Genomic DNA, 25,000 nt, shown 5'->3' on the forward strand with positions numbered 1-25,000 from the left:
TTGGTTGGTTGGTGGTGCCGGGATGGGATCGGACCGCCATCTTCTAGTCCATGCTATTCTATCGGCAGACTTTTAAGCAAACTTTAACTAACCTGTGCATCTTTTCTCTTCACTACTTTTCTTTTTCTTACATTGCTTCATGGATAATCTTTATTTGTCGTTCACTGTGTTTTCGCCTGTCATGATCTGTAATACTACAATTTGGTACGTTCATGGTAGTTCGTTCATGTTCACTGCGAATAGTCATTCCCCACGCCGCCTCGCCGTCCCGCCGTCCCGCCGCCCTGGCTGGGACCTCCTCCGTAGGCGGAAAGCAGTGCAGCGATTGGCGACGCCTTGTGACACCCACGGGGCCGAAGTAAGCTCCTTGCCTTCTTGCCTTCAAAGCTGAGGCCAGGTAAAAATTCATGGTCGGAAGACGGTCAGAGGAGCATGAAAGGCTACGAAGTCACCACCGTCACCGTACAACTCACCAAGCCCGAGTTTTAGCCGCCCCGTGTGTGTGTACGTGCAGCACTGATATGCGCAGAGCTTCCAATTTACGAAACATTCCATAGAAAAAAAGCAACGCATGGTAGAATTTGGAAGCAAATCAATTGTTTTGAAATTCCGAATAGACGCACGGATGTTGAGAACAGTAAATAGATTTACGTCGGTTCCAAACAACAGACAAGAATATGTGGCATTGCCGTTTGATTCCAACAACGGTTTGTTTGCAACATGAGTCATTAGGGCGTGGAACAAGCTTGCAGCTCATGTCGTGCTTTGCAACATCATCAACTCGCTCAAAATTTCAATAGGAGTGTCGCCCACCTAACATGGATGTGGACTTGGTCACACGCAAACTACAGCGTCGGGATTGGCATCATTTACGTGTTGTGTGTAGTGACCGATTGATTGATTGTGCGTGGGATATGTATTTACTTTTTTCCATTAGAGAAATGTATTATTCTCATATAGAAAAAAAGAAAAGTCCAGCATCTGTGGGTCTCCATGTGGGTCGTTGGCGTAGATAATGATAGGGGACATTTAGTTTCCATTGAAAATAGCTCACTCATTATCAGAGAATTAATGGTCTTTTTTTTTCTTTTGAGATTTAATTTTCTCGTAATGAAAAGCTTTAGGGTTCGGGTGTAGTTTTTTTCGGAGTGTTTCATGTTTGTGGGGGACAAAAACCTGGAGACATCACTCAGACTCTTAATGTTCTGTAGGGTATAACAACCATTAGACATGACAGCTTGTATAAATTAAACTTTCGAACTCTTGTCTCAGGTTTTCTTCTATTGAATACGCCTGATTAGTGTGTGTGTGTGTGTGTGTGTGTGTGTGTGTGTGTGTGTGTGTAAAAATAAATGTAGAACGACTGAATTTTCCCTTTCATTTTCTCGTTTTTCCTTTTCTTTTTACTATAATGGGGGTTCGTTAGGTTAATTAACTTGTGCGGAATGATTGACGCAGAGAGAGAGAGAGAGAGAGAGAGAGAGAGAGAGAGAGAGAGAGAGAGAGAGAGAGAGAGAGCAGGAAGTTGATAATATAGGTGAGTAAAGTTGAATTGAAAACTTTTATTCATTCTTTCATTTCCTACCTAGTCCTGCAACAGACAGACAGACACATTGCAAATAAACGGAAGAAAAAATACTTTGTGAGCAGACAGACAGGAGACAGACTGGTTGATAAACAGACACAGGCATTACGTGATAAAAGCAAACAATTGATTAACGGTGGTAGTAATCATTGTCTATATTTTTATGAACCCCCTTCAGTACCATGACGCGTTTCCATCTTCATTCTGGTTACTATTTGGCGATTTTGTACAGCTTCAGAAACTTATGTGGAGATTAGAATAGTGAGGAATCTGGCAATTAATCTTCTGACCTTCATAGATCTTTCGTGGTGTAAATAAAATCGTCTAGTAACACCAAAAAATCATGAGACAAATGCGTTCTTGTACTGAAGGAGTTAATGGGAGAGTTATTTTGAGGGATCTTGTTTATCATCAATAGAGTGAGTGGGACGCCAGCTTCCACCACAGTGTATCCAGGGCGACTGCTGGCTTTGGTGAGTGATGGGAGGCTGAAAGAATTATCAGGAAACTTGAGGCACCCGCTTGACATTCAGAAGGCGTAGCGTGACGGATCACCTTACTAAATTTAGCACCTATACTTAAATACTGCTTACTGACTTGCGGCGTGCGTGTGTGTCTCCAGCACCACCACCACCACCACCATCTCCATTACCACAGATCGTAACCTCTTCAATACTGAGACACATTTTTATCTTGAGATTTGTATACGACTAGACCATTTTGTTTACATTAGGAAGGGTCTATGGAGGTCAGAAGATTAATGACCACAGTCTTCACTATTTTAATCCCCACATAAGTTTCTGAAGCTGTATAAGATCACCAAATAGTAAACAGAATGATATGAAGGGGTTAAAAGCGCGGAGTAATTAAAGTGTAGTCAGAGAGATTAATGGTGTATGTACTATGGAAGATGGAGATTCATTTTCATTTGCGACTTACACAGGATATACCCTCTAATGGTGAAGCCAAAGAGTGATCACTGGTAGCCCATTCTGTTATTCTTACTTCCTGGTATATAGTCTTTAGTGTTTCGTCCAGCCCACATACATAAAGTCGAGTGGTAATATATATCTAATTTTCTTTCCTCACAGTCGTAGCTTTTTACTAGTTTCGTGGGTCCCTTAGATATCTGCCCGTGTGTGAGCCTTCTGTCGATACACAAAAACACTGTCTTATTAGATTTACACTCTGAGAAACTAATTAGGTCTACGCGTGACGGACGTGATACAGTATGTTCAGTCAGGGAGACAGACATACAGTTCGTGACGCAGCAAATGCCAGCCACGAACGTTACTGCTTCCGTAAAGAATATCAATAGCATGTTAATATCGCAAGTCCATGCTAGCCTTCACAATTAATGACGTTGACTGCTATTTCTCGCTTCCGACAATGATTAATTAATTAGTACACCAATTCCATGTCACGTCTTTGATCGTGACTAAGCTTTGAAATTAATCTTGTAATGTCTACACTCTTGCCGTGGCTCCTTCCCTCGTCCTGGCAGAAGGTGAAGAGAAGATCCAGAATGACAGGCTGGCTTCTGTGCTTTCCTTTAAGGTGAAACATTAATGACCTTCCCAGCAGGTGATTCTTTCCCGGATGTCTTAATCCTTCTGAATCTGGCTGGAGGCGACACGCTGATGGTGAGAGGGGAAGAAGAAAGGCAAGGGAACAAAGCATTGGGGGATTACTGAACATTATAAAGGAAGGAGAGGAAGAGTGGAGAGGGTCGTTCTTCACTCTAGCTCCGTGTATTGCGAAGCGCTGTGTTGAAGCTGTGAAAGTCTGTATTTTTATAATGATCAACTTAATTAGAGAAGTTTGTTTTCAGTCTGTCAGTTCCGACACGGCAACAACAACAAAAAATACATGCCTTTCGCTTCCTATCTAGATGAAAATATTCACTAGGAAAGTTTTTTGATTGAAGCAGGAAACCAGTAAAAGAGGGAACGCCAGTCTCGTGAAGGTTTGAGGAGAATGAAACATTTGATATCGTCTCAAATAGATGTGTCTTCCTTCACTGAAGTAGGTGGTGACGCTGTTACAAGGCAGCTGGTGCTCAAAATGCGGACAATAAATGCAAAAAAGAGGAACATGAGAATTATCCCAGCAGAGAACACGTCATTTTATTTAGGAGTGCAGTCTTTCCTCAAATTAAATGAATAAATGACAGTTTACCCTCGAAATGATAAATGTACACAAATCATAGATGAAACACACACACACACACACACACACACACACACACACACACACACACACGCGCGCGCACTGCGATTCGTGCGTTGCTGTGAGTGAGATGCGGAGAGGTTGATGACAAGCAGGAACAGATGCCTCGTTCACACTGGCACCTGGCGTATTTCCCCGATAGCCGCCTTGCCTTACTCTAATGTAGCGTTAGGGAGAACACCCGGATGCTGTACGCTTAGCTTGATTGTCGGCATTCGTGGAGGGGGACTGTACTGCTTCCTATGTTTCCTGTTCTTCCTACCTCCTTCTACAGTGCTCCAGAGATGTACCGTACCGTCAGCCTCCTTTTTCTCCGTTCCGCGTCCCGTCATCGATATTGAACGTCACTCAGTCTCTCAGAGTGACGGGAAGTGTACGTGTGTGATTCGTATCGCCATTAGATAATTAGTTTGTTCTTGCTTGCTCGAATTATTGTTGCATTGTGGACATTCTCCTTGTTCATCAGTGCGTGTGTGAGGGACTCGGGACCTCTCTCTCTCTCTCTCTCTCTCTCTCTCTCTCTCTCTCTCTCTCTCTCTCTCTCTCTCTCTCTCTCTCTCTCTCTCTCTCTCTCTCTCTCTCTCTCTCTCTCTCTCTCTCTCTCTCTCTCTCTCTCCTCACCTCACCTCACCTCCTCACCTCACACACACACACACACACACACACACACACACACACACACACACACACACACACACACACACACACACACACACACACACACACACACACACACACACACACCTTCCATCTGGCCCTAGAAAGCGTGCCTGTGCCTCTTGGGGGGTTGGTTCCTCCACAGAAAAGATGGAGGAATATTAGCCAAGGATTCCATTTAATAAACCTCGGCTACCTCTCTGCCTGCCCTATAACCTTCCCAATATTGCACAGTATTGCAAAACACACACACACACACACACACACACACACACACACACACACACACACACACACACACACACACACACACACACACACACACACACACACACGTGCGCGCGCGCGCGCGTGTTCATCCATTCGTTACTATCATGCACCAGAAAGTGATTAGGGAGTGAACCAAACTTACGTGAAGCCAATTAAGGTGACTGGAGGTGAACACAGGTAGGGAAGTGTTCGTGTTACAATATTTATGGCGGGTTTCTTGTACACAGTTGATATGAGATGAGGAAAAGGTGGAGGAGGAGGAGGAGGAGGAGGAAAATGGTGACAGTTCTGGTGGTGATGCTAGTGGTGGTGGCGGCGCTGAAGGGACGGTAGGAAACTAGAAAATGATGAGGAAAGCAGTGCGTAACAGAAGTTTAAAAATGTTTGCTTTCGTGGTTGAAGTTTTATATATAGAGAGATTTTTCAGACCACAAAGCCACATAAGCAAATAGAAAGCCACGACAAAATGCAGGTAAATAAACCGACAGGTGAATACCGAGGTAGGAGGAAGCAGACAGGTGGATGTAAAAGTATAATGCACCTGTACATTATTAAAGACATGGAATACCTAAAAAAATTAACGAAAAAAAGAAATATTAACATCTCAATACTACCTGACCTCCTAACTGCGACTATACATAACGTGAGCGGACGGCAAAGGACAAGGAAGTTTTAAAAAATGGAACAAAAGAAAGGAGAAAAATCTTACCAGGAATTAAAATGGCACTGCAACTTGATCGCCATGAACTTTTGCCCTTGGTTCCGCTAGCCAGTGAGGTGCGGCGGACCGAGGCACGGGCTGGAGTGTGGAAAGGAGAAGAAAGTGGAAGGGATTCTAGACTTACCGAGTGGAACGTATGGCTTTGTAAGATGGTCTGGGAGGAAAGACGCAGGAGGGATTACAAGCATATTGGCGCTGGTTTATTAAAGTGAAAATAAACTGTGTGTCTATGTGTGTGTGTGTGTGTGTGTGGGTGTGTGTGGGTGGGATGGGTGATTAATCCCCTCAGTACCATGTCGCGTTTTCATATTCATTCTGGTTACTATTTAGCGATTTTACACGGCTTCAGAAACATATGTGGGGATTAGAAAAGTAAAGAATTTGGCCATTAACCTTTTCACCTCCATAGACTCTTGCTAATGTAAATCGAATAGTTTAATCACGCCCAAAAATCAAGGTAAAAATGTGTCTCAATATCGAAGGTGTTAAAGGAAGCGATCTATGTGAGTACTAAATATGGATGTCTTCTTTACAAATGTGGGTTGATTTCACTAGTACATTTTTCATCATCATACATCAAGACGCAGAATTTAAGTGAGCTTGTTTTCTCTCCACACTCTCCCTAATTTCCAATGTTGAAAGTTTAGGAGTAAATGAGCACAACTGCGAGGAATAGTTTCTTCAGTAAATGAGTGTGAAACTGCTTCAGGATATATGGGGGTCTTTAGCTGTCTTGAATTTTATTTCTTTAACTCTTTCAGTACTGGGACGCTTTTTTACTATGAATTTTGGATATGATTACACGATTTTATTTACATTACGAAGGGTCTATGGAGGTTAGAAGATTAATGGCCAGAATCTTCACTATTTTAATCCCCACATAAGTTTCTGAAGCTGTATAAAATCGCCATATAGTAAGCAAAATAAATAAGAGAACGCGTTATGGTACTGAAAGGACTAAACATTTCTCAACCTGTAAAGTCCTAACCATTATCCAAAATCGTATTGTTTTTGTACTCATCAGCCTGCAGGAGTTACAAATGATTTAGGGCATTAAACTTTTGTTACGTATATTAAAGTAATTTATATTGACCTTTACCTGACGAAGATTAGAGACAAAAAAAATGCATAAGTAATCTATCCTTTTAGTAACCTTAAGGCTTTTGCAGCACAGAAAATAGAAAAAGAGGAAAACCACAAAGAAGATTATACTCAATTACTTTAAAGAATTTACATCATAGAAAATATAAAGGAAGAGGAGGAAAATAAAAAAAAAGTTATATTGAATTGCATCAAAGTGGGGTTAAGTTGTGAAAATATCAGCCATTCTTTGTGTTTGGCCAAAAAATAACGCACGAGAGAGGGAGCAGTGTTGTGAGGAGCCTGGCTGCTGGCGAGGTACGGCAGAAAGGCAGGCAGGCAGGCATACATGTAGCAAGTTCAGAAGACCAATAACCTTGAAAATATCGGGAGAAGATAACGATGGAAGCAAGGGGGCAACAGAATGCGATAGACAGGAAAAGGTTTAAAGAGGGAGTGACTCTTGCCTTGTTTAGCTGCGAGTGTCTGGCGTGTTAGGGAAGAACGGGCATAGCAAGTGACTAGGAAGGTAGGAGAGAGGGAGAGGGAAGGCACAAGTACTAGTAGGCATTGGTAGATACGTTTCCCAGCACCTAATGCCGCTGATGCTGATGTGGTAAGGGATTAGAGGGAGAAAAATGGAAAAATCAATGGGTTTTTGATGAAATAGATTACTACTACTACTACTACTACTACTACTACTACTACTACTACGTGTGTGTGTGTGTGTGTGTGTGTGTGTGTGTGTGTGTGTGTGTGTATGTGTATGTGTGCGTTCGCGCGTGTAGAAGGAGGAGGAGGAAGAGAAGGTTCATTGAAAGTGAGATGAGTCGTGAAGCCTCAGAAGATGAATTGTGTAGGTGTGTGTGTGTGTGTGTGTGTGTGTGTGTGTGTGTGTGTGTGTGTGTGTGCTGTCAGCTTGGACGGACTTACCCAACTGATTGTGAGTTAGGGAAATCTAAGGAGAACCGAACGAGGCAAACTAACAGTCGCTACTACAAAAACTATTTCGTGGATGAAACAAAGGACTAAATAGAAAATGGAATAAAGAAAATAAAATAATATATACGTATATCAGAGGAGGAAAATACTGAATTATCATGGATCAGGGGAAGGGAAAGACGGGGTGAATAAACAGAGAGAAAAGCGATAAAAGGAAGGAGAGAGGGAGAGAAGATGGGCCTCTGCTTGTGGGGGAAGAAAAGAACGGGTGTGGGGGTGGGAACGAGGAGTAGTGGGTAGGGGAGAGGGTACGTACGTGTTCACACAGCGGAAAAAGTGTTGAGATGGGAAGAGGGATTTGTCCTTGTGGCGACTGGATCGGAAAATAGCAAGACGTCTGTGGTGATGTGGCCTGAAGGGAGGAGGAAAGAGGAAAGGATTGGGAAGCTGGGGAGAAAAGAAAAGACTCGGGAAAGAAAGAAAGAAAGAAGAGTGAATCAGGAAAGAGAATTACCAATGATTCGAATCGCAGCCGTGGAGTGAAATGACCTCAGCACTTTTCACCGTGCATACTCGTTCTTGCCTGACCTGAGTTATGCATTACCGACTCCCAGCGTTGAGATAAGAAATGTGAGAACGACCTTATTTCATCCAAGCCTTCTCAGATGCGATACAAATCTACCTTAGGAAACAAAAGTGAAAGCATCGACTCTACACTTCATTGTACAGTAGCCATGACCCCTTTTCATATTTATTCTGCTTACTATATAGTGATTTTATGCAGCGTCAGAAACTTATATGAGGATTACAATAATGAAGGCTCTGGATATTAATCTTCCGACCTCCATAGACCCTTCCTATTGTAAAGAAAATCGTCTAATGATACACAAAACTTATGGTAAAATTGCGTTCTAGTACTAAAGGGATTAAGGACGCCGCAACAACTAGGGTCATATGGCGCCTCTTCGTTATACAACACACCATAGAAACTACAAGCTGATTTTTGAGTTGTGACAATGTAAGAATGTAAGGAGCTTTAGAAGTCATACATTTATCATTATATAGTCATCTTATCTTCCCCAACATGAAAAACTTCTATATTAACTACCATTCCTGTTATAATTTCATCCTTCCCTTATATATTTCTTCTATAACCCGTTTTCTTTCCACATGCGCTAGATATATTCCAGAGACTCGTATACTGATGGACACTGGATCCCTGCACAGTATTTATTTTTCAGCGTTGTCATCAGGGAAGTGAATAAATTAACGTAATGCACGGCGACATGAGAAACCCGTTAAAAGTGTCCGCGCCATCTCCTCCGCCTGACTGAGAACAGAAGCGTGGATGCAGTGACCTGTTTTCTTTGATTCCATTCGCTGCTTTGTTTCCCGAACTCGTCTCGTTTGATATTCAGATACATATAGTGTGTCTCATTATCACTTGGTAGATTTTTCCGTCTACGTTTCTCTTTTTCTTTTTTTTTCTTTTCTTTTTTTGTTTTTTTTTAGCCCCCAAACTAGATCCTCGTTTGTTATGTGTGAAAAATGAAGATAGTTTTTTATAAATATGTGCTTCCTGCGTTATTGGTTGTCATCGCCTCCCACACACGCCTCACACTGATATTGCCCGCGGTGGTCAGTTCGTGTATCCTGCCTGCACCATACAAGTAATCACGTCACGGCTCTAGGCCACAAAAATAGTGTGTTTCGTGGTAGTTCTCACGTATTTCTGCTTTAGGCTAGCAAGAGATTAGTTTTCATATCACCTCACATTTATTTCTTCCCGGAGTTGGAAAAGAAACGTTATTTCCCTTATCAGGTCACATGCATTTCCCTTTGAAGGCAGGAAAGAGACGTTAGTTTTCCTACCCGGAGGTGCAGTTAATGTTTTGCCTTGGGAGTAAAGCAGGGCCCCGGGACAGGCGTGGACACCAGTTATGTAATAAGGTGTATCCGCTGCTTTACTCCGTGGCCAAGTGTATCAGACTTAAAGCTGCCTACTCTGGCCGCACCATGGCGCCAGTAGTGGTCCTTTGTGTCCGGCTCTCATAATGCCGCACCATGTCGGGGAGAGGACCTGCCAAACTTTTTTTTTTTTATTCTTTTACATGCTTTTTTACCTTAACTTAAATTGAGAGCTTCATGAAATGCCAGTGTTGTCTGTTATCGACCCCATTTGTAGCGGTGAGTGAGGAGACAGTCTTTCAAAGTGGTGTATAAGCTTTACATACATAGGGTGTTGTCTCTCATCACCATCCCGGGCGGCGCGTGTTGGCTCCTCCCGGACACTGGCAGCTTAGCACCTTGGTCATCGGTGGAGCCACGGCGCGAACCACTCCACACTTCCAGACACCGACTTACCCTCCAGGCATCAGTCCTGCGAAAGCGAGGCGAGATTCATGAGTTGACTTTGGCTTCTCCTCCTTCTCCTCCTCCTCCTCCTCCTCCTCCTCCTCCTCCTCCTCCTCCTCCTCCTCCGTTATGGGTTGAGGGACGGCCCTGTTTATGTGCCGCCATGCCATCTGTTTGCTCACTTTATTGAGCTGGAAATCAACGTGGGCACTAGACTCCTACAAACAACTGGGCTGACGTACTTGCACACACACACACACACACACACACACACACACACACACACACACACACACACACACACACACACACACACACACACACACCTTTTATACTAGAGAAATATGTTGTCAAATCACATTACCTGCCTTGATAATTGCAAAAATGATGGTAACTATTCTAGATTTTAGGAGTTGAGTTTTCTCGTTCCCCAGCGAGTTCAGTAGTGTGTAGTATCAGACAACGTAAAAGTGGCGGTGACTTACAAGGGGTCGGTGGGTCCTTTATGCGAACGGCAGGCGCGACAAAACAACCTACGTGACTTCACTGTATATGTATACTGCTTGTAGTCCTTCCCTCCTTCCCTCCCCTTCCTTCTCTTCCTTCCACATACTCCCAGGCATTTTCTTCTCTCCATCCTCGTCTCTAACCATCTCCGTTTTCTTCTAAGAACTCGGTAGACTTTCTTTATTTTTCCTACCTTGTCTTCCTGTAAAACCTTCTCATCACTGCTTTCCAGATTCTTTGTTTCAATCCTCCTCTTTCTCAGCTCCCTCCTCACCCAGTAACCCCGTAAAAGTGAGGCTGAATCAATATCCCACCTCTAGGAAGCTTGCGTTCAGATCCTCCCAACAGGCCTGCATGCTCCCCTGACTAGCTGCAGTGTATGGGCGTAGCGGAAGGCAAGGTGTGGTTAGGTGTGCTCTAAGAGGATTCCTGCACGCGTGTCGATGCATTCCTTTCGCTCTACGCTGCTGGAAGGAGGGAGAGATGTAAGAGGACAAGGTTTGCTTTTTTTTTTTTTTTTTTTTTTTTCTCTCCCTCTGCTGTTGGATCTTTGTTTACTTCTTTCCGTCAAGGTGTTGCTTTTAAGTTGGCTTGACAGTGTGTTTGTCTACTACTACTACTACTACTACTACTACTACTACTACTACTACTACTACTACTACTACTACTACTACTACTACTACTACTACTAGACACGTAAAAAGCCTTAGTGTTGCAACTTTCCCAGAAATACTCTCTGGTGATTGGCTGCCTTTGATAAGCTTTTCCTTCCCTACTTTCGCCCCACGTGCCTGGCGTCCTTAATTCCATAATGGCCTGCACTGTTTGATCCGAGCACTTTATCATCTTCAAAGGGTCTTATCTTCATTATATTACATCACGTTCACAAGCTGTTTTACCTGTGAATTACATACAGACTAATAGTTAAGTAAAAATCTAATAAATATATGTTCATTCAATTAAGTGTAATTCGTATCGTTTCGTTATTCTTTGTAGTAGTGTAATATTTAGTTAAGTACATCGATGAGTGTAGATTTCGTATGTAAAGAAGAGTAATGTTTGATATTTGTTCGTGACCTATTCTTGACCTGTTCAATGCAGTCATTTATGTTCTGTTTCATCTATTTTTTTTTTTTTTTTTGTCTCTGTTTGTATTTATTTATATCTCTGTATATATTTTTCATAATGAGTCATGAAATTTTACGTGCAAGCTTGGTTAGACAAAAAGATCATTTTGAATATTAATGGCGCGTATACAACTTATCTGGAAAACAGTTTTGGCCGCCGGAGTGAGACAAGTGTAGTTGTGTAAATTTACTCAGAATTCATTGCAGCTTTGTGTTAAGAAAAGTACAGTAAGCAGTAGGTGTTGTGTTGCATTAACACTATGCATCTTGTCGCCTCGACACCAGCCCCGCGACGCACTCTTAAAAATGAAGAACTGCGCTTCGTACTCACACACTGAATAAAAGACCTGCAGAATTTTGCGTATAGAAACAAACTTGGAGAGATATTAAAATTAGTTTTCGCCTTGAATGTCCTCTAAGATCAGAGCGGCGGCTGGAGGAAGAAAATGAATAATGGAATGAGAATTAAAGTAGTTAATTTAAATCTGATTTTGACTGAAAACAGTAAGGGAAATTTAATGTCTATAAGAAGAGAAGGAAAACATGAAGAGGTAGAGTTCGAAATGAAGAGAGGACGCCAGAGAAGAGACACAGCAGAGACAGCGAACGGTTCACACTCCGCAGTAGCAACAGGAGCAGCAGCGGAGGAGGCAAGGGGAGAAGCAGAAGGTTGGCCTCGGATTGAATTATGCCGTAATAACCGTTCTTAGCTGAGACTTAACGACCAGCGCAAAGTATAGCGAGAAAAATTACGCGACGCTGAGCCGGCAACTGCAGGAAGAGAAAAGAGGAAGGGATGAGGAGGAAATAAGGGGATGGGAGGGAAATGGAGGTAGCGAGGGAGATTTTTGCAGGATGTGTGACGATGAAGGAGGTTTTGGGTATATTGTCCCCAGTGAGATGAATATTTAATGAGTTCACACACACACACACACACACACGCCCGGTAGCTCAGTGGTTAGAGCGCTGGCTTCACAAGCCAGAGAACCGGGGTTCGATTCCCCGGCCGGGTGGAGATATTTGGGTGTGTCTCCTTTCACGTGTAGCCCCTGTTCACCTAGCAGTGAGTAGGTACGGGATGTAAATCGAGGAGTTGTGACCTTGTTGTCCCGGTGTGTGGTGTGTGCCTGGTCTCAGGCCTATCCGAAGATCGGAAATAATGATCTCTGTGCTCGTTCCGTAGGATAACGTCTGGCTGTCTCGTCAGAGACTGCAGCAGATCAAACAGTGAAACAGCGAAACACACACACTTGATAAGATGTGATTGAGCTACAGTTTTAGTAAGTGCATCACACCGCTGTTCACATCCCTCTACCACACCTCTCCTGCCACATCTCGCCTTACTCTGAGGGCACCGTATATTGTATTTTGAGTTCTAATTGCTTAGAGCGGTTTCCTCTTGTGCGAGTCGAGAGCACCTTCCTTTTCTCACAAACTTTTCTCCTCGTGGCGTCGTTCATCGCATCCTGAGAGTGCTCACCTCTTCCCGAACAAGCATAACTCTTCCAGAGGGCGCCATCTTCCTCTCCAGTGTCTACCTGCGCCCTTCATCACAGAGAATTGTACCTGTGCTTGGGAATGTATGCCTCACCTGAAGGGCACCGAGACCCATTCTGGAGAGTGGCGCTGAGGAGTCTTCTTATTCTTGCGAGAGTGCACCATTGGGAAGTCTTGCCTGATCCATACGTGCAGAGGGGTAATTAAGGAAATATATTGCCCCATTTGTAGCATTGTACTTAGGAGTCTGTTACTCTGGGACGCATCTGTTGACTGCCTTTTTTTTTTTTTATCTGAGGCGAGTCCTCTCACATCCTCTTGTTGCCTAGAGGAAGCTTACGATATGCTGAATCAAGACTTGTAAAGGAAAGAGCCCTGTAAAAATGGCACTAGTGAGAGGTTGGTGCAGGAGTTGCTTTGTCTGGTGTGGTGCCCAGAGCGTCACTCCTTCAATGACTTGATCGAAGGTGTTATTATAGCAGAGAGAAACATTTGTCCTCTCCAGCCACTGCGAGATTTGAGTGTGAAAGGAGACGTAAGGAGAGCCCAAGATATAAAAAGAGATGATTGCCACGGTAATGCAAGATTGTTTTTTGTGACAGATATGTGTAAAGTTTGCTGAGGATTCATGACGCTCTGAGTGCTGAATTCTGAAAGTAGGTTTGGAAAAAATCCCTAACTTTAGATGTAATGGGGAATAAGAAGGCAATGTGTCTGTCCTGGAGGCAGCGGAGAGATGTGGGACTTCTATGCGCGTCCTGAGATTGGCGAGGAGGAAAGTTTTAATCGAGAACTGTAATCACCTTCCCGGAAAAAATAATTGACCCGCGGTGACGTAAAAAAAAGGAAAAAAAGTGAACGACATTTAGCGTAACTATTTTGTACACTATGCTTGTAAAGACCGAAGGAGGGACGTTGTGCTCCGATAAACAGTCATTCTCTAGTTCGTTTTCGCATCCATTTCAGAGCAGACTACTACCAACACGCTCTTGTGGAAGTTGTTAGAGTTTTCAAGGACTTTTTTATGATCCTAGTGACAGTTTATCTGCACCATCAGTAGGAATGATTTTTTTTTTTCTTTCTTTTTGTGTGTGTGTGTGTGTGTGTGTGTGTGTGTGTGTGTGTGTGTGTGTGTGTGTGTGTGTGTGTGTGTGTGTGCGCATTGCCTTGTCTTTCTTTATCAAGCCCCCGGCTAGACCCAGACCGACTCTTCACTCCCGGCCCGAGTGTGTGTGTGGGGGGGGGGGGCCTTGTCTTTTCATGGTACAGATTGTGTGTGTGTGTGTGTGTGTGTGTGTGTGTGTGTGTGTGTGTGTGTGTGTGTGTGTGTGTGTGTGTGTGTGTGTGTGTGTGTGTACTGCCTTGACTTTCGTCATCAATGGAGGCAGCGATTTTACTGTATACCAGTAGTACACAATAGCACTTACAGAAGTCCCTTCTCTCAGTGAGTACTTCAGCGCAAGCAACACTATTAGCCTTGTCACTGTGCGCTGAATGAACATATAGTATCGTGGTTCCTGTGGTTGCTTGACGCTAAACCAAACCTGTCCTAATGTTCCATCTCTGATTGCAACAAGATCCTACAAAGAGGCGAAATAATGCTTACACTCATCCTCACAGAAAGGTATTTTTGTTATTCCGTTGACAAAAGACTTCCTCCCTCATTACATTGGAGGGGAAATTCTGCCTTTCTGGGAATGGTAACACCCAAATCTTTGAGGCCTTTGTGGGCTTTTTAAACTCGTTGTTTTGCGTTTCATAATCAGTTTTTCAAGAGAGAGAGAGAGAGAGAGAGACGTTTTACATTCATACCCAAGCAAACTCATGTTTATTCACTGTTATTCCTTTTCAGTCATTATAAAGCTCATTGCACTATACTTACTACTTACATGCTTACATGAGATTGTGGCGGGCATAGCGTAGGTGTTGAAATCCGTGGGAGCCGAGAGAGCGAAGCAGACAACGTGAAGGTGTGGGAAGGAGAGCGGCAGAGAAGAAAGAAAATAGAAAATGCATGTAAGAATGAGGAGAAAAACAGATGATAAAGATTTGGTCAGAGGGACACGACGAGGGAATGGTACAAGTAGGTGGAGGAGAGGCAAGGACGGGGCTGGTGAGGCGGGGTTTAGGTGGGTTGGAGTGTCTTGCTGGGATCGGAGGAGAGAGGTTGTAAGATTCATTTTCCCGTCCGGTGGGCAGGAGATCGACCTGTTGTGGAGAAGCACGGGACGGTAGGGGTGTGGCGTGGCGTGGCGACTGGCAAGCAAAAACAAAATTACCAAAGAAAGCTGCAGGTTTTCCTATATTGTTTCATCCTGGAGTGTCGTAAATTCTTCTTTTCTTCTCCTTTGTCCTTCTCCAATTGTCAGGAGTTGGGGCAGTATTCTAAAACGCTTTGTCCTCTCAGTACAATTATTTTTCAAGGGCCACAGAGATTAGTCGTGTTTTCATATGTGTTTTCGTGTTGATGATGCAGAATATTTGTTGAGATATTAAAATCGTAAAATATACATCCTTAAAAGCACTGCCAGCTACATGGTGCTAAATGACAGGGGGTTGGAAGAAGTGTTTAAGAATAAAGTTCTTAGCTAAACCAACCACTAGTACCGCAAGATTTCTCGCTGTTTAAAATCGTTTGAAAGTCCTCCTCCTCCTCCTCCTCCTCCTCCTCCTCCTCCTCCTCCTCCTCCTCCTCCTCCTCTTGCAACTCTGCCATTTCAGGAATACCCGTAACACCTGACCAGACCACACCTGCTCTAATGACGATACAGACACGAGCATCACTACCGTCGTTCCTCAGAGCCTCTCGTGTGTTATGAGGATGCTGCGTTGCATATGAACTGGGCCAGGCGCTATCATGGCAACTACCAAAGAAAGGATTTGCATAATTGCGATAGCTGCTGCAAATGACCGTTGATGTCTTAAAAGTGTCCACGAGGATTGCTCTTCACTGCCTGACTCATCCCGGCCTGCCTGTGTTCCGTGATTACACTGGTCTAGAAGGGAAGTAACCGAGCACCACCACTTACCGATAGCTACAGTCTTCTCTCCAAAACGCGCCATGTGAACTGGTTATAGTAGTTTATTAGTTATGAAGTTAATAGTTTTCGTGAACGAGTCAGTCTGGAAAGTGATCCTTTACTGTAGAAGACTTTCATTGAGAGAGAGAGAGAGAGTGTGTGTGTGTGTGTGTGTGTGTGTGTGTGTGTGTGTGTGTGTGTGTGTGTGTGTGTTTAGAATGTTTTGTCATTATTGCCTCTGCCTTTAAAATGATAGAATATATTATTTCGTTTAACTTTGTCCATTGAAGATCATATCAGAAGTTTAAGTTTTAGTTAGATTGGGAACTTCGATATTTTCATCGGCTCGTGCCTGCATAAAGAATTTGTTGCTTAATGTTTAATAGCCCTGCTGTTGTCCGTGTTTATATTTCTGATCATTAAAGCAATGTTCTATATTTACAATACCCTTTATTCTTCCGCAGCACCCGATGTGATCAACGCTATCAGGTGGTCTGGCCGCCTTGACCGAACCTTCAAATCTAACTATGAACTGGACCCAACGCTCTCATGGCAGTACTTCGGCTCCTCCACAGGCTTCCTCAGACAGTACCCAGGTGAGCTGCTGTTGTGTCTGTCCCTGCTTCCCTGTGACCAGCGTGACAAATTATGCAGGTTAAGCAATACAGGTGTTACTGGTATATGTATTCTGCATGCGTCAAATTGAAACAGCAAAATATTTACTCGAAAAGATAAATGCCTTTTTTTTCTGCGTTTGATATGAAACCTTTATTCTATTTGTTTATTGCTGTAACTCGTGTTGTTTTATTGTGTTTTTTTCATACCACACACACACACACACACACACACACACACACACACACACACACACACACACACACACACACACACACACACACACACACACACACACACACATTGTACATATATATCATGAAAGTTGTTCAGTGAGTAGAAAAGTATTGTAGGTGACAGGAATCGGGTCAATCCAATGCTTCAGGGATTGTGAATATCAGGGGGGAATGAATGCACAAGGATATCAGCATTGAATGTGTGCTTCCGATTACTGTCAATGCTTTATGTTCTCCGTTTGTGCTAGATCCATGTATGTTTTTTGTTCTCATGGACGGAAAGAGAGGTTAGGTTTCGTTAGGTATGCAGAGAGAGAGAGAGAGAGAGAGAGAGAGAGAAATATCAGTGCATCATACCGTCATCGTCTTGAGCGTCGCTATAATAGGTTCATGCATATGCAAGACACAGCAGACGGAGGGAATCTTATCGCGGCCAGGATCAAAGAGCGCCAGATGAAGCCCGCAGCATCCCGAGGCGGCCGCTGGCTGTGGGAAGTGCTCCTGCCGCCCGCCCTCCTCCCCACCCCGCCTTACTTAGCGGCAACCCACCCAACTTTATTCACTAATTAATAAGAGGGGCGGGCGGGCAGGCAGGCTGGCTGGCTGGCTGGCTGGCTGGGTCTCTCTCTCTCTCTCTCTCTCTCTCTCTCTCTCTCTCTCTCTCTCTCTCTCTCTCTCTCTCTCCTTGTTTCTTATCTTTCCCCTAACATCGCCCTCGCTTCGTCTGAGATCAGGCACTCAACCTCCTCGCTGGGAAGGAGATAATGAGTTCCGAAGGCGGGGAAAGGTTAGTGTGCTGGTTTACTTGATGATGAGCTGCAGGCTGCTTTGATAACACACCCAAATGGTTGTCATCAAAGCTACTACACGGTCTCGTCTTTCTCTGCCTCAGATGACACAGGCACCACCGTCACCCGAGGCTGTTAATGAAGGATCAGCCACACTCAACCTGTCTCCTTCTCTGTCTCCTCCTTGTTCTTGTACATGTTCTTGTTCTCCGTTCTTTCGCTATTCCTTTTTACAGAGAAAGAGTTTGTCCACGCGTAGCAGTGATACCGCTTGAGTATTATTAACACAATGGTTTCTGCAGACTTTACCGAATCCATCTTTAGCGTTTGTACTCCCTCCCTGGAAGCTGTTTAATAATGGAAGCGGCGGAGTGAAAGGTCGTGAGTGTAAAGTATGGATGTTTTCTTTCTTCATATTTTCTCTGTTTATTTTATTGTGTTATTTTAGTTTTATTGTGTGGAGGGGATGTGTGGAGAGGATGTTTACTGCTAAGGGTGGTAGTGGTAATGGTGGTGGTGACAGTTTCTACTTCATCGACGTCAGACACTATTTATTTTCATTTCTCTTGTCGTGGTTGTTGTTTGTTGCGGTTTTACACACACACACACACACACACACACACACACACACACACACACACACACACACACACACACAATCAAATTAAATGGCAAAATTTTTCAAGTAAGGAAGTTCAGATGTTAGTCACCCCACGCGAAAAGGGGAAAAAATATATCAATCTTGTAATAAGCTCAACACAATTTATTTTCCTTTCCTTTCCTTTCCTTTCTTTTCTTTTCCTTTTCTTCTTTTTCTTCCTCTGTACCTCTTTCCTTTTACATTTCTTCTTTCTTTTGTGAGAGAGGAAAGAAAGTTGCACGCAGCACACCCCAGCCAGCGAGCGCCGATCCTTCCACAGCCACGCACGCATCTCCCTTCCACCTCCAGCCAACACCGCACCATCAATGAAACTTTTACCACTTACCCCTAACTCTGACGTGTTTACTGACCTTTTCCCAGACAAGTATAGTAGTGTTTAAGGGCAACTGGTATAGCATAGTGGTAGGAGAGTGACGATGTGTGTGGTATGTCAACTGTCATTTTATTCTGCGTCAGTTTTTGCTTTTACTGGGATACGAAAGCATCCTCGCCACGGACTGATCCCTCCTGCTAACTGGTCTATCTATTTCTGTCTGCCTTGGATTTATACGGATAATTAGCGTTGTATTTCCACAAAGACATAACGTAATATCTATTTATATACCAGGCTAGCCCATGACAAAGCACCACACACTCCTGCACACAGCATTCACACTCAATCCCAAACTTTATGGGTTAACATAATGAGATAAAATAATTGGTATCTTACAAATAAATAGCAGTCTTCGTAAAGTAAATCTCGTCACGCATTTGAAAATAAGTCAGGAAACACGAGAAAGACCGCCGTTCAGTAGAAATATCTCCGTCTTAGACAGACTTCTGCCCCACAACTCCACTGCATTCAAAAGGCTTTAGTTGAAGTGGCGTATGTTTTTAACGTGTTTTTTGGTAATCCAGTGACAGATTAACAAGACTTTTACATTATTTACATGAAAAATACTCTTGAAAATCCAGCTAATCATCTCTGTAGCCTTGGGATATTGTTGGGATGAGGGTTTCTCAATACGCTCTCAAGCGATAAAACAACTGTGACAAGAGTAGATGAAGCAGCGCGCCGTCTACCTCTCTATTACTCCTCTATCACTGTCCCTCTTCCCTCTCAGCCTCCGAGTGGGTGATGGATGAGAAGGACCCAGACCTCTACGATGCTCGCCTCCGCTCTTGGTACATCCAGGCAGCCAGTAGCCCTAAAGACATGGTGATCCTCCTCGACGTGTCCGGTAAGCTGTCTGTCATATCTTCTTCCAGCTCCACCGACAACCTCCTCCCCCCCCATTCTCTCTCTCTCTCTCTCTCTCTCTCTGGGGAATATCTACCCTTGTTTCCTGCCGCCCTCCTTACTTCCCGCTCCCCTCCCCTCCCGAAGGATTCAGTGCTGTAACTCCATTGTCTTAGCCAGCCTTTATTTTTTGCCTTTTTGTAGCTTCTTTGTAATATAACTCGCTCTCTCTCTCTCTCTCTCTCTCTCTCTCTCTCTCTCTCTCTCTCTCTCTCTCTCTCTCTCTCTCATACTTTGTCCCATTTCTCATTGCATTGTTTACCTTTTTATTCTTTTCACATTCTTCTTTCCCTCTTCCCTCCCCCGCACTGGCTCCTCCTCCCCGGGGCCTAAGTTCTCCTCACCTCTCATCTCTTCCCTAGGCTCTTAGACAATGGCGAGATGAAAACAACCAAATCTTAGACACTGAGAGTCCTCGAGGGTCGTCCACCCTGCCAGGTGTTGTGAGGGAGGGAATGTCTCTGCTTAGAACACTGCACAAGGAAAAAATGCATGAATTCATCAGTCCTTTTACAAAACATGTCTACCTATTGCCACCTTTCATCCCTATTTATGGTTGTGTCTAATCTTTATTATTGAGTCTCTACCGTTCATCTACCATTGAATATTAGAACCAGTTCCTTTCAGTTTGCTTTTAAAAGATCTATCAGTCAGTCTCTTTGTCATTAATTGTCTTTTTTTGTCCTCAGTTTTTATTCAGCAACTTGTATTTCATCAGCTCAATAAATATAGCATAATTTCTTTCCTCAAGCAAGTGTTTCATGTGTGGTTAATGCCTTCCATACCGGGACACATTTTTATTTTGAGTTTGGGAATGATTAAACAATCTTATTGACATTAGGAAGGGTCTATGGAGACTAGAAAATTAATGGCCAGAGTATTCACTATTTTGATTCCCACATAAGTTTCTGAAGCTGTATAAAATCACCAAATAGTAAGTAGAATGAATATGAAAACATGTCCTGATACTGAGGGGGTTAATGAAAGTTGTTTTCCTCAAGGCTCCATGACTGGGCTGCGTAAGGAGATTGCTATACATGTCGTCCTGAACATCTTGGAGACATTGAATGAAAACGATTTTGTCAACATCTTCAACTTCAGCACAGAGACGACTGAGCTGGTGTCCTGCTTCAATGACTCACTGGTGCAGGTGTGTGCTCTCAGGGAACTGATACTTCCATCTTTACTTATGGTAGAGACTGTAGTGTGTGTGTATGTTTACTGTTTGTATTTTTTAAGTCTGAATAAGGTTCTTAATATTTTGTGTCATTCTTTCAGATTTTATTACAGTACATATTTATTTTCTGTGGATGTTTGTAAATTGCTGTCACACATCACTTCCTCGTGTGTGTGTGTGATGGTCGTGTGTCTCCATAGTACTGCTACCTATGAGTTACTGAGAGAAAGCGTGGTTCCTTTCTCATTTCCTTTGCAAGTAACCTGTCTGACCTCCCCTTGTTTTCTTTAGGCCAACATGGAAAACATCGGAGAGTTCAAGAAAGCACTCAAGACCATCGAGACCAAAGAAATAGCAAACTTCTCGAAGGCTCTCATCAAGGCCTTCGAACTTCTCCAACGGGTAGGCGATGCAGTCTTTTTCCTCTTCTCTAACCCTCTCATTCATCCTCCCTTGGCTCATGATCAGGCACACTCTCACTGGCATAGAAGAGAACCTTAAGCCTTTCATAGATTCCACTTCATTCAGGTTATTGTTTTATAGTTCTTGGTGTGTGTGTGTGTGTGTGTGTGTGTGTGTGTGTGTGTGTGTGTGTGTGTGTGTGTGTGTGTGTGTGTGTGTGTGTTCTTACTCAGAGCATTCCATCTTCTAGTCTACTTTGAAAACTAATCATTTTGTAGTTACTAATGGAAAGGAGAGGCAGGAGAATAAAGCAGGGAGGAGGTATGGAATGGTATAGCACATACTACAGCATACATCACCTCACCACACCTTGTCAAACTAATGCTTCACATCACACATACCACAACACAACAGCTGCCAGTTCAGTCATCAGTGCCACATCAACCTCACACCAAGATCATGTCATTCTCTCCCTCTTGACCATTACCTTCATTTGCATGCTGAAGCCTACCTTATGTATGTATCAGAGGTATGTGTCAAGGGTACTTTAGCCTCCCACACCTCTCGCCATGCTGCAAAGGACAGCATGAGCCGATAGTTGCAAGAAAAAAATATACATTGCATGTTAATGAATAGTTTGTGTTATGATGACATTGGCTTCCAAAGGCCTCCTCGCAGAGCCAGTACACAGGCAAAGAAAAATGCTTGATCATAATTTGCTGATGTAGCTCCCTCAACTATCTTTACAGCGTGGTGCGAAGGGTGGCATATTGAACACTATGGAACATGCTGCCTGATCACATGTGACCAATAGTAATACAGTATTACATACAGTAATATGATATCAAATTTGCAGGATCATAATATGTTTATGGCAATCATCCCTAGAACTACCAACTGCTGCTACCATAATCAGCTCTTCATACTGTATACAGTTGCTTTTTTTTACTGATTAAAGTAGAAATGTTTTCAGGATACATTCTATGCAAAATATGAGCCGTGATGCAAGTAATAATGAAACACATGAGTCTTTCTTTGATTTCCCGACATTGCACTGGACATACACCGTTAAATACCTCAACAAATTGTTCAGTGATATTGATCCCATTCTCAAGCTAGTATATATATATATATATATATATATATATATATATATATATATATATATATATATATATATATATATATATATATTGTATTTATATATATAGATATAGATATATTATTGTATGTGTGTATGTATTGTAGTAAACCTTTTCCCCATTGGTAATATGTCGACAGGTTTCACTTATCTCGATATTATTATACTGTATGTCCTCTTTATTTAACTTAAAGAGAATCGCTGCCTAAAAAGATCATTTGATGATAGTCTTATTGCTAACACTATTTTTTTCATCCAGGGACATTTTCTTTACCAGAATCTAACATCTCCATACCTTCACAAATATGACAACCAGTTTGCAGAAAGATTCAAGTGCTCTCCCTCTCCCCTGCCCTTCTCCTCCCCAGCGCACGGGTCCCTCTGTCGACAACCCCACCCCTCCCCCATCATGCTTCAGATTTCAAGTAGTGATGTTAGTTTTGTGACTGGTTAACAACTGGAATGAACAATTTTTTTTTTTTTTTTTTTTTTTTTTTTTTTTTTATCTTGTGGAGAGCCTTATTAATTCTACAATGTTTTTTTTTCTTTTTCTTTTTATCCCCGTCACCTTAGCGGGGCTGTGTGGGCTTTGGTTGCCTGGCTGTGTGGATTATCAGATCCATTCTTAATATTTTGTAACATTTTGTAGTTAATCTTACACACACACACACACACACACACACACACACACACACACACACACACACACACACACACACCGTGTAGTGTAGTGGTTAGCACGCTCGACTCACAATCGAGAGGGCCGGGTTTGAGTCCCGGGAAGCGGCGAGGCAAATGGGCAAGCCTCTTAATGTGTGGCCCCTGTTCACCTAGCAGTAAATAGGTACGGGATGTAACTCGAGGGGTTGTGGCCTCGCTTTCCCGGTGTGTGGAATGTGTGTTGTGGTCTCAGTCCTACCCAACGATCGGTCTATGAGCTCCGAGCTCGCTCCGTAATGGGGAAGACTGGCTGGGTGACCAGCAGGCGACCGAGGAGGTGAATTACACACACACACACACACACACACACACACACACACACACACACACACACACACACACACACACACACACACACACACACACACACACACAAACACATTCACTACAGTATATATATGCATGCACAGATACATACATGCATATATATATATATATATATATATATATATATATATATATATATATATATATATATATATATATATATACACAGTGGTACTTTGACATACGATTTTAATTCGTTCCGTGACGATCATTGTATAACAAAAAAATTGTATATCAAATAAATTTTTCCCAAAGAAATCAATGGAAATACAATTAATTCGTTCTTGTGGTATGAATTTACCCCCATGCCAAAAAAAAAAATAACATGCTTTAAATACCAACCAAATATAGATTTAATATAAGATAAATACAATGTTTATTGTGTGTATGATATAAATTAACTATATTGCCCAAAATAACAACTTACCCGCAAAACTTTTGACACATCGATAGTTCATCACGCAAGGCACGGGGCACATCGATAGACGTTTAGGCTTTTTACGGCTATATTTTGGTTATTTTTTTCCCATTTTCTTTGCTTGTGTGCTGGCAACACTCATCAAGAGTAAACACATGCTCTACGTCACCGTGTCACCAATGATAAATGGTAGGAGCGATCGACAGTGATTTCACTCTGTCTGATTCCGGCACCTCTCCCGCACGCCTTACTTCTATACCTTGGGTCTCTCGTCATGTTATGGGGAGACAACTTTTGAATTAGAGTGGTATCAGAACTGGAGAGAGAGGGGGGGGAGGAAGAGGATACAAGGGGCCCGTTTTCTCTCGCTCTACCCAAAGCTGCTGAACCCGATCGGACGCATGGCCACGTAAACTGATGATACTACCTCATTCAACCTGTGATATTTTGGTAACCATGACATCTAGAGACTTCTGGTTTTTTGCATTGCAAAGAGGAAGAGTTGCTTGTGGGCAGGAGTAAACATATGCTCTACGTCACTGTGTCACCAACGATGGAGGGTGGTAGTGAGTGATTTCACTGTGTCTGATTCCGCCACCTCTCCCGCGAGCCTTCTATACCTCAGGTCTTTCACCATGTTACGAAGAGAAACTTTTGAATGAGAGTGGTATCACAACAGGCGACAGCAGAGAGAGAGAGAGAGAGAGAGAGAGAGAGGATACAAGGGGCCTGTTTTCTCTGGCTCTAGCCAAGGCCACTGAACCCGATCGGACGCAAGGCCACGTAAACCGATGATACTGCCTCATTCAACTGTGATATTTTGGTAACCATGTCATCTAAAGACTTCTGATTTCTTGCATTGCAAAGAGGAAGAGTTGCTTGTGGGCAGAAAACCATTTGTACTCACTCATTTATTTAATTTCTAAGTGTAATCAGTATGTTATTCAGGCTATTTTGTGTGTTTCTTGCCAAACTTATACTTTTGGGACCCATGATCATGGGTCTTGAGTTCACAAAACTTAATGAAAAATACACACTGCCGAGGAGCACAGACACATACATGCACAAAGGATGAACAACGATACACAACGGGGGTTAAATGTTCAGGTGGACGCGGGTAGCCAAGTGATCGCTATGCCACCTACCGATGGCTAATCGTGTCTTAAAAATGTCGTCGTATTTTAAGGCGTAAATTATATAAGACTTCATTTTATATCAAAAAAATTGTATGTTAGGGCAATCATAT

General features: G+C 43.0%; 1 protein-coding gene across 26 annotated transcripts in view; it reads left to right on the forward strand.

The window, feature by feature from the left end:
• The window catches only part of LOC123503954 (voltage-dependent calcium channel subunit alpha-2/delta-3-like), a 190,529-nt gene that overhangs the window by 119,377 nt on the left and 46,152 nt on the right, over positions 1 to 25,000 (forward strand). For all 26 annotated transcript variants that reach the window (XM_045254080.1, XM_045254082.1, XM_045254090.1 and 23 more), the window contains exons 5-8: positions 16,455 to 16,586; positions 19,394 to 19,510; positions 20,571 to 20,719; positions 21,038 to 21,148. In XM_045254080.1, the coding sequence (XP_045110015.1) occupies positions 16,455 to 16,586; positions 19,394 to 19,510; positions 20,571 to 20,719; positions 21,038 to 21,148 (509 nt within the window). The remainder of the gene's footprint in view (positions 1 to 16,454; positions 16,587 to 19,393; positions 19,511 to 20,570; positions 20,720 to 21,037; positions 21,149 to 25,000) is intronic.

This window comes from Portunus trituberculatus, chromosome 15 (genome assembly GCF_017591435.1).
Source record: "Portunus trituberculatus isolate SZX2019 chromosome 15, ASM1759143v1, whole genome shotgun sequence".
NCBI classification, from domain to species: Eukaryota; Metazoa; Arthropoda; class Malacostraca; order Decapoda; family Portunidae; genus Portunus; species Portunus trituberculatus.